Source organism: Ailuropoda melanoleuca, chromosome 15 (genome assembly GCF_002007445.2).
Source record: "Ailuropoda melanoleuca isolate Jingjing chromosome 15, ASM200744v2, whole genome shotgun sequence".
Taxonomy (NCBI): domain Eukaryota; kingdom Metazoa; phylum Chordata; class Mammalia; order Carnivora; family Ursidae; genus Ailuropoda; species Ailuropoda melanoleuca.
The window spans coordinates 64,789,367-64,797,939 of record NC_048232.1 but is presented as its reverse complement, the minus strand read 5'-3'; the positions used below and the strand labels follow the sequence as shown (position 1 = coordinate 64,797,939).

Sequence of the window (8,573 nt, the reverse complement as noted above, 5' to 3'; positions counted from 1 at the left end):
GCTTTCTTTTGAGGTCCATTGGCGTGAAAGATGGTACTCCATCCCTTTACTTTCAGTCTGAATGTATCTTTGGGTTCAAAATGAGTCTCANTCAAAATGAGTCTCATGTAGACAGCAAATGGATGGGTCATTTCTTTTTATCCAATCTGCAACCCTGTGGCATTTTATGGGAGCATTTAAGCCATTCACATTGAGACTGAATACTGAGAGATATGATTTTAATGATGCCATGTTGCCAGTAAAGTCTTTGTTTGTATCGGTTGTGACTTTCCACTCTGTATCACTCTTGGGGCCTTTTTACCTTTATAGAACCCCCCTTAATATCTCCTGTAGGGCTGGTTTCGTGGTTATGAAATTGGTTAATGACTGGCGATTCTGGAAGGTCTTTATTTCTCCATCAATTCTGAATGACAGCCTTGCTGGATAAAGGATCCTTGGCTGCATGTTTTTCTCTGAAAGAGTTTTAAAAATCCCCCCCCCAACCCTTTCTCTCATGACAGGTCTGACGTAATTCTTATACCTTTGCCTTGGTACGCGAGAAATTTCTTTGCCCTGGCCGCTTTCAATACTGTATCCTTGGATGTAATATTTGCAAATTGCACTATGACGTGATGTGACGTAGGTTTGTCGTGGTTGAGCTTGGGAGGGGTCCTGTCTGCCTCTTGGACACGAATGTTTGTTTCCCTTGCTAGATTAGGGAAGTTTTCAGCTACAATTTGTTCAAATATCTCTTCTAGACCTCTGTTTTTCTCCACCCCCTCAGGGATGCTGATGATTCTGACATTGGATCGTTTCATTGAGTCAGTAATCTCCCGTAACCTACATTCGTGGGCATGGATTTTTTTAAGTCCAGCTTCTGTTTTCATTTTTTCTTCTGCTAACCCATCCTCCAATTCGCTGATACGTTCCTCTACCTCATTTACCCTGGCCATCAGAGCCTCTAGTTTTGACTGCATTTGGCTCATAGAATTTTTAATTTCTGCCAGATTCGCTCTCATTTCTGCCCTTAAAGATTCTATATTCTCATTGACATTTTTGTTAATACTTTTTTCAAGTCTACACATCATCTTGACCATTGTTACTCTGAATTCCATTTCTGATAATTTGGTTATATCCATATCCATTAGTTCTCTGGCAGAGGCCACAGACTCATTGTCTTTTCTTTGCTGGGGGGTGGAATTTCTCCTTCTCATCATTCTGATGAGGAGAGGTTGCGAGGTTGTCCAGAGCCCAAATTATTGACCAGGACCCAGGCCGTGCGCCTTTGTTTTATAGGGATGTTAGGGATGTGGGCTTCTTGATTTTTCAGCCTGCCTTCTGGGGGAGGGGCTTGCCGCACCAATACGCAGGCAACCCTGTTTGGGTAGGGTCTCCGTGTTTCCTGCGGGGGGGGGGATGGGGATGGGCACCCTGTGAGCTGGTGTTTCCAGGCTTTTGTTCTCTGGTGGCTTTCCCTGGCGGTTTGCTGTGCCATTTCTGAGAGACAGAGCAGCAGTGGCCGAATCTCAGCCTCGGTCACAGAACAGAGGGATCGCGGACCGTTCTCCACTGATGTTCTGACCACTTTAACTCTGTTTCTGTTGGTGCTGCTCAACCCTGCAGCATCCTAGGTTGTGCGCCCCACACCCGGCGTCCCAGCCCTCACTTCCAGGGCCAGCACTTCTCTGTCCTTTGTGTTTCTAACACCGCCAGCCGCCCCCGCGCGCTCCCGGAGCTCCCGGTCTCAGTCTCGATCCAGTGAGCACACCAGAGCTCCATTTCAGTCTGGTCGCACGCGTTCCCCAGCTCACGGTCTCAGTCCGCTCTCTTGCGGGTTCCGGTCCTCGAGTCCGCCTGCTCCCCGGTGCAGGTGGCTACCGCTTCCCGGCGCCCGAACGCCGCGGCTCCCTCCCCCTTCCGTTTATCTTCCAATATCTGTGCGCAGTTTCACGACTCCCCACTTCGTACCTCAATACTCAGCGCTGGAGATGTTCATTTGTAGAGATCCAGATGTATCTTCCTGCGTCTCAGGCTGATTCTGTGGATGTTCAGGCTGGTCTGGTACCTATCCAACTTGACTCAGGGGACCAGCTGAAAAAGGGGTCCCCTGCTCCTCCGCCATCTTAACCCCAGCCCTCTCCAGTACCTCTTCTGACCTGCTCATTTTGGGAAGAAGAGGAGAGGAGTTAGTGGTGGAGTAAGGAATATGGTTCTTGATAGTCTCTGGTTATACTAGGAAATGATCCTGTACTATTGGGCCCTAATGCTGCTGCTGTTTCTTTCTTAATTTCAGAGCGTCCTCAAGGACACATCAGTTGGGTGGCTCATTTTGAAGGAAGATGCTTACTATCCTCTGTCTCTCTCTTATGCTATTACATATGCGGCCTAATATTTCTCTTCTTTCTTTTCTTTTAAGCAAATCAGTAGTTTGCAGATCCAAGTGACTTCACTTGCACAGTCAGAGAATGAGTTGCTGAATTCAAACCAAATGTTGAAGGAAATGGTGGAGAGATTAAAACAAGAATGCCGAAATTTAAGAAGCCAAGCTGAAAAAGCACAACTAGAAGTTGAAAGGTAGAGTTTGCTCTTTTTTATTTACAAACTATCTTTTTTCTGTTATATTATATATAGTTCATTTAGTGGTGATTCCAATGTCGAGTGTGTTTTGGGAACTAGTTACAAATAGTCTTTGACAGTGGTACAATGGTATTAGGTAATATACTTTCTATTCTGGAGAATGAGTTTTATGGACTCTTGAATTGTTTAAAAAGAAAAAGGCATTTAGGACAATAGACTTTTTAAAATTCTGCCTAACCACAATATTCTGAAAACCCTGAAAGGAACACTTCTTTATTCATTGAGTAAACCCATACGTAAATACATTTTTTACTGCAAATATCTAAATTATTCTTCTAAATGCCAGAGAACAAAAAAAAAAAAAAATTCTGTGACTTGCAAAGCTTCCTAAAATTAGAACTATAATCTTGATTTTTCCTTTGAGAAATTCATTTATTTATTTATTTATTTTTTTGGTTTTGAAATTTGTTAGTACTAGACAGTGTATAGTAAACTGGCAAGGAGGTGATTTTGGTGATATTCAAGATCTTATATTCTCTGGAAAATTTTGTTTAGATAGGATAGCTACTTTTTTGTATTTGCTTTGTCTTCATAACATTAGTATTTTATTTTTGTTTGAATATACAAAACATTCTTCTTCTTGCATTTTCTCTTCTGAAGGTTACTTTGCCATGTAAAACTTTTTTTTCCTTCAGTTTCTCATTATTTAATATTTTAAGGCTTTCCATGTTTCACACATGCAAATTTTAAGAAAAAGTAAGCAAGGTGTTTGTCTATAATTCGTCGTGACATTCCACAGGGTACAAATTATTTTGCTTATATTTGGCAAAATCTTAGAATCCTCAAGTGTTTGATTAAAATGCACTTAAGAATTCTAATGATAGTATAGCTAGCAAATTTAAGTAATTGATCATTGGTTTCCTTTGTTACTCATAGGTTATATAGTAGAGAAGAGCTGGATGAACTGTTAGTCAAATATGAGTTTGGTCCCAGCTAACACACTTAAAATCTTGTATGACCTTAGACACAAGATCTGATATATCATTTTATAAATCTCATTTGTACTTCCTATATATGGTAATGATACTAAAAATTATGCAAGGTTTGCAGAGGAACTTTAAATATATAAGTTGTTATGTTGTCTTAAAATACCATTTATATGAATTTTATTCTAGTCAGAAAACATCCTGCATTAAGACTTGATACCTGGGTTGATTTTTAGCCAGCTTTATTAGACCCAGTTTTTTGTTTGTTTGTTTCAAGTTTTTATTTAAATTCTAGTTAGTTAACATAGAGTGTAGTATTAGTTTCAAGAATAGAATTTAGTGATTTATCATTTAGATAAAACACCCAGTGCTCATCACAAGTGCCCTCCTTAATCCCCATCGCCCATGCTAGATCCAGTTTTTATAGCTTAGTGGTTATTACGGTTCAAAGCTGGTTATCAAGTGTTTGTCCTGCTGTTAACTAGGTATAAGTCTTAAACAGACTCCCCCTGAGCAGAGAGCCCGACCTGGGGCTCAATCCCAGGACCCTGAGATCATGACCTGAGCCGAAGGCAGACTCTTAACCCACTAAGCCATTCAGGTGCCTAGGTATAAGCCTTTAAGCAAATTTGTTAACTACTTTCTAGGCTTCAGTTTCCTTATCTATAAAACGGAGATGATAAAAGTACCTAACTCAAGAGGTTATTGTGAAGAATAAATGGTGTAGTACACGTACTGTTGTAAGCACAGTGCCTGGTTCACAAGAGGTACTCAGTAATGAGAGAATTAGCAAATACATGGCCATGCAAGAGAACAACCCACAGTTGGATACTTAACGATGTAGTGGAGCAGGTAGTGAGACTGATTATACTTGGGATAATATCTGTTTAATCTTAAGAGGTAATTTCCATGTTTTACATTCATTCTTTTGACAGGACTTTGGAAGAGAAACAGATACAGTGGTTGGAAGAAAAGCATAAGCTTCAGGAACGTATCACCGACAGAGAAGAAAAGTATAATCAAGCTAAAGAAAAACTGCAGCGAGCTGCAATTGCCCAGAAAAAGGCAAGTGGTTCTTATTAAAGTGATTTCTATAGAGTAAAACATAATTAACTATTCTGGGAGAATAAAATGTAATTAAAACTGAGATTTTAGTGTATGTTTACTTTGATATTTAAACATGACATTTTGCTGTCCACCTTGCAGAGATAAAGTGGGAAAATGCAAACTGCTCAACAGGTTTATTTCTAAATTTTGTGTTCCAAGTCGGTCTTTCAGAGCTGACATACATTTTCCCACAATGGTTTTTCATTGATAAAGTTTCTAGACCAGCCCATATAAGTCTTATTTAACTCATTCTGCACTTAAATAACAGAGTGATTTGGTCTGTTTCAACTGTGCTGAACTAATACTTGTAACATCCTCTTTGTGGTTAAAGTGCTTTTTTGTTTCCAACTCAGAAATGTAGGAGCAAGTATCTCCTTGCCCCAGGAGATAGTAGGCCTCCCCCTGGCTTCTGAAACAGCCATAATAGTTACCACAGCTGTGATCTTTTTTAAGTTTCACCTTTGTGAACATATTTGTGCCATAACTTAAAATCTTTGTTTTCTTGGAAATAGTTCAGAGCATCATGAAAATAATGTAATCAGATGATTCATCTAAGTCAGTGGTTTACAACTTCTTTTCTACTGCAGCAAACCCAAGGAATGTAGCATGGCCCCATCAGTAACCATGACTCATGATGCATTGATTCAGTACTTATTTTCAACAAGATTTGGTGCACGTGTATGGAGGTGGCGGGTGGGGAGTAGCATTAAAAAAAATCCCATAAGTGATGTAATATGCCCCCATTTGATAAGTTCCATTAGTAAGGGCATTTGTTTTGGGGAGGCGAGAAGGGCTGAGATGAGGGGAAGGCACTTCTAGGCATAGGCATACCAGTATCTTAATGTCTGTATATTTATTGGAAAGGTTAGCTCTTCATATTTGCATAAGAGAAGAGAACTGTATATCATTTACATATTCTAAATTTGGAAACAAAAGACACAGTTCCTAGTCACCCATTTATGATTATTGGATCTAACTGTCAAATGCATCCTGATAACTGGAGTGACAATTGGAGAAGTCTACAAGTCATTGCTTCCCCACTTTCTTGATTTCTGAATATGGCTTTTCTCTTCCCATAATTCTGGAAGTAGTATAACATTGAGATTAGAAAATAGCATTTACTATCTAGGAATCTCTGTTTTATACTCAAATATAAACATTGTCTTTGTTTTTCCCATGTCTATCATTTCTTTTTCTTTCTGTCCATATAAGTACTGAGTACTTATGGATATTGATTGGATTTCGGTGAAGTGTTTTATGGCTTGGGATGATCTTAGAAATTTTACTTAGAGTTCTTTACTATTTGAAGCGTAGAAGCATCTAAAGCCAGATTTTAGCCAAAAATAGAAATTATAAGAGCTGATTTTATCTTTCACAGAGGAATGTTTATGTTAAAGTTTTAGAGGTCAAGTATTCTAGAGATCAGATTCTAATTACTCCTGAGGTTAGTTTGGGTTGACTTCTTTTGGAGCAAAAGTGACATCCAGTGGTGAGAGAGATTACCAACTAATTGTAGGTATACTAGAAAGAGGGGAAGATAATTGAAGAAACTGGCAAAATAACCTTTCATCAATATTGTGACCTCGGGTGAATTTTTTTTTTCTACTTGAATACCTGCCAAATGATGGGTGTGAACATAGGAAATATCCATATCATTTTTAAAAATGTGATCTGTGGGTTATGATTTTAAGTCAAAGGAAACTGTTAAGTTCAATTCAGTGAATAATTATGGCCCAGAGCTGACTGTCCTTGTGGGACACTTCTCTAGAGGCTTACAACTTTAAATTGAAGTGAGAAAATAGACAATATATGTGACATAGAAATACTATAAAAAGTCTGTGAGTACATAAAATTTTAGGACTGGGGGATTTTAGCATTCAGATAGTTTTTACAGATTAGGAAACTGAAGTGGTAGGTAGCCAAGATAACTTGACTAGTAAGATTCAATGCCATGACTTAAATTTACATCTTTCTGTTCTTAATCCTGTGTTCTTTCTGTACTTTTACTCTTTTAATTTCCCAGTTTCTTTGATTCCAAATAATTAGCTGCTTTTTTCTTCATTGTACCCAGATGAGTCATATTTCTTGTACTAGAATAATCACTATAAAGTTAATTTCTTTAATTCAAGCTCTTCCCCATTCAAGTTAAAGATAATGCTTCTATATGAAAATTTTGGCTGTAAGAGTACATAAATATAATTCTTAAGAGTGCAATAAACTTTTTAAGTTCTTTAAATGACAAAAATCACAACTTTCTTATGCAGTAAGACTTAAGTCACAAAATATTAACTCTGGGGCAGAAATCATAATCCTTCAGAGTTGCTTTTCTGTGGGTGATTCTTATAACTGGAGGGTAGCAGCTTCATTTTCCCCCTGAGGCTTGAAAAGATGGCTCCCTGCCATCTGAGTATGTGTATTTATGCACAAACCTTATGTCATTTCTGTTAAGTGTTTTTGGGTAAAGTCTTTGTGTAATGATATTTTGCTGTGTTGATTTGTTTGGAAAAACTTGACCAGGTATCTTGAGTTGGAATGCCTTTCTGTGACTGTTGGCTTCTGTGTATGTTTTTCTCTATAAATTGTTGAAGTGTTGAGTATGAAGAGAGATCTCTTGGTTTGAGCATGATGGGTTGTACTTTTCCTTTTGAGGCACTTGAGATGACAACTTGTTATTTTTATTGTAAGGTATATATCTCTGAAATTATTCTTGGTTAGATTACTGTTATGAATGTTTTTGGAAAAGAAATGAACTGTAGTCTTGAATTGTAAAATATCTGTTGAATATGTTGTGGGGCCTAATATTATATTATACATTTAGGGGAAAATAGAAGCCAGGATTAATTCCTGCTTTTGATGACCATATAATCTAGTTGGGGAAATAAGATAACATGCAATACCTAAAGAATGCTAATAGTCACTCCCAGGTGATCTGTATGGACACTAAGGTTTGACACCAATGTCAGGGAGAAGAAAACGTGAAGACAAAGAGACCAGTAGGAAGCTATTTTAATAAAATGAGGTAAGAAGTTTGGAATTTGGGCTTGTGATATACGAATGAAGGTGAGAGGTGACTCTTTAGAATTATTTTGAAAAGTTATATGATATGGTGCTAAATAAGAAGAAAGAGAAAAATATGAAGTGTTTTTAGCTGTGAAGGATTTAAATGGAGTTGTCATGAGGCAGTGAAGAACACATGTCAGTTGAGGAGTAGAAAGAGAAGCTATATTCCACTAAACACATGTCAGATCTGAAGTGATGACAACGCATCCCTGTACTCATGTCCTGGACTCTTAAGTGAGGGTACCATGTAAGTAACTGAAATAATGGAATGTAAAGCATGGAGATCGGTAGTTCAGATTAGAGATAAAGAATTAGACACTTGAGATTTTGGAGATGATTGAAGAATAAAAGGACTAAGAATTAAGTTGACTTAGAAAGAAGAACTAGATTTAGTAGAGGAATGGTCATAGAGGTAGAGGCTATAGTATGGTGTTGTAAAAGTCACAGGAAAAGAGAGGTATCAAAGATAAACGGTCATTTAGCATGAGTACTGAAAAGAGTTCATTGAATTTGGCAATAAGTTGGTAAAAGAGGAATCCCAGGTTTGTGTTCTTTTGATTTTTCTGTTGTTCCTTTGTGTTGTAATAATACTTTTAACACCAAGGCATCCACTTGACAATCCTGAGATTGTATTGGACTACTACAGTCAAAATTAAAATCATTCCTTATGGGGCGCCTGGGTGGCACAGCGGTTAAGCGTCTGCCTTCGGCTCAGGGCGTGATCCCAGCGTTATGGGATCGAGCCCCACATCAGGCTTCTCCGCGATGAGCCTGCTTCTTCCTCTCCCACTCCCCCTGCTTGTGTTCCCTCTCTCGCTGGCTGTCTCTATCTCTGTCAAATAAATAAATAAAATCTTAAAAAAA

General features: G+C 38.3%; 1 protein-coding gene across 1 annotated transcript in view; it reads left to right on the top strand.

Annotated features, from left to right (window-relative positions):
• CEP83 (centrosomal protein 83) overlaps nucleotides 1-8,573 on the top strand; it is a 134,941-nt gene that overhangs the window by 113,118 nt on the left and 13,250 nt on the right. Inside the window, exons 12-13 of the mRNA XM_002921781.4 lie at nucleotides 2,396-2,553; nucleotides 4,478-4,607. Of these exons, the coding sequence (XP_002921827.2) occupies nucleotides 2,396-2,553; nucleotides 4,478-4,607 (288 nt within the window). The remainder of the gene's footprint in view (nucleotides 1-2,395; nucleotides 2,554-4,477; nucleotides 4,608-8,573) is intronic.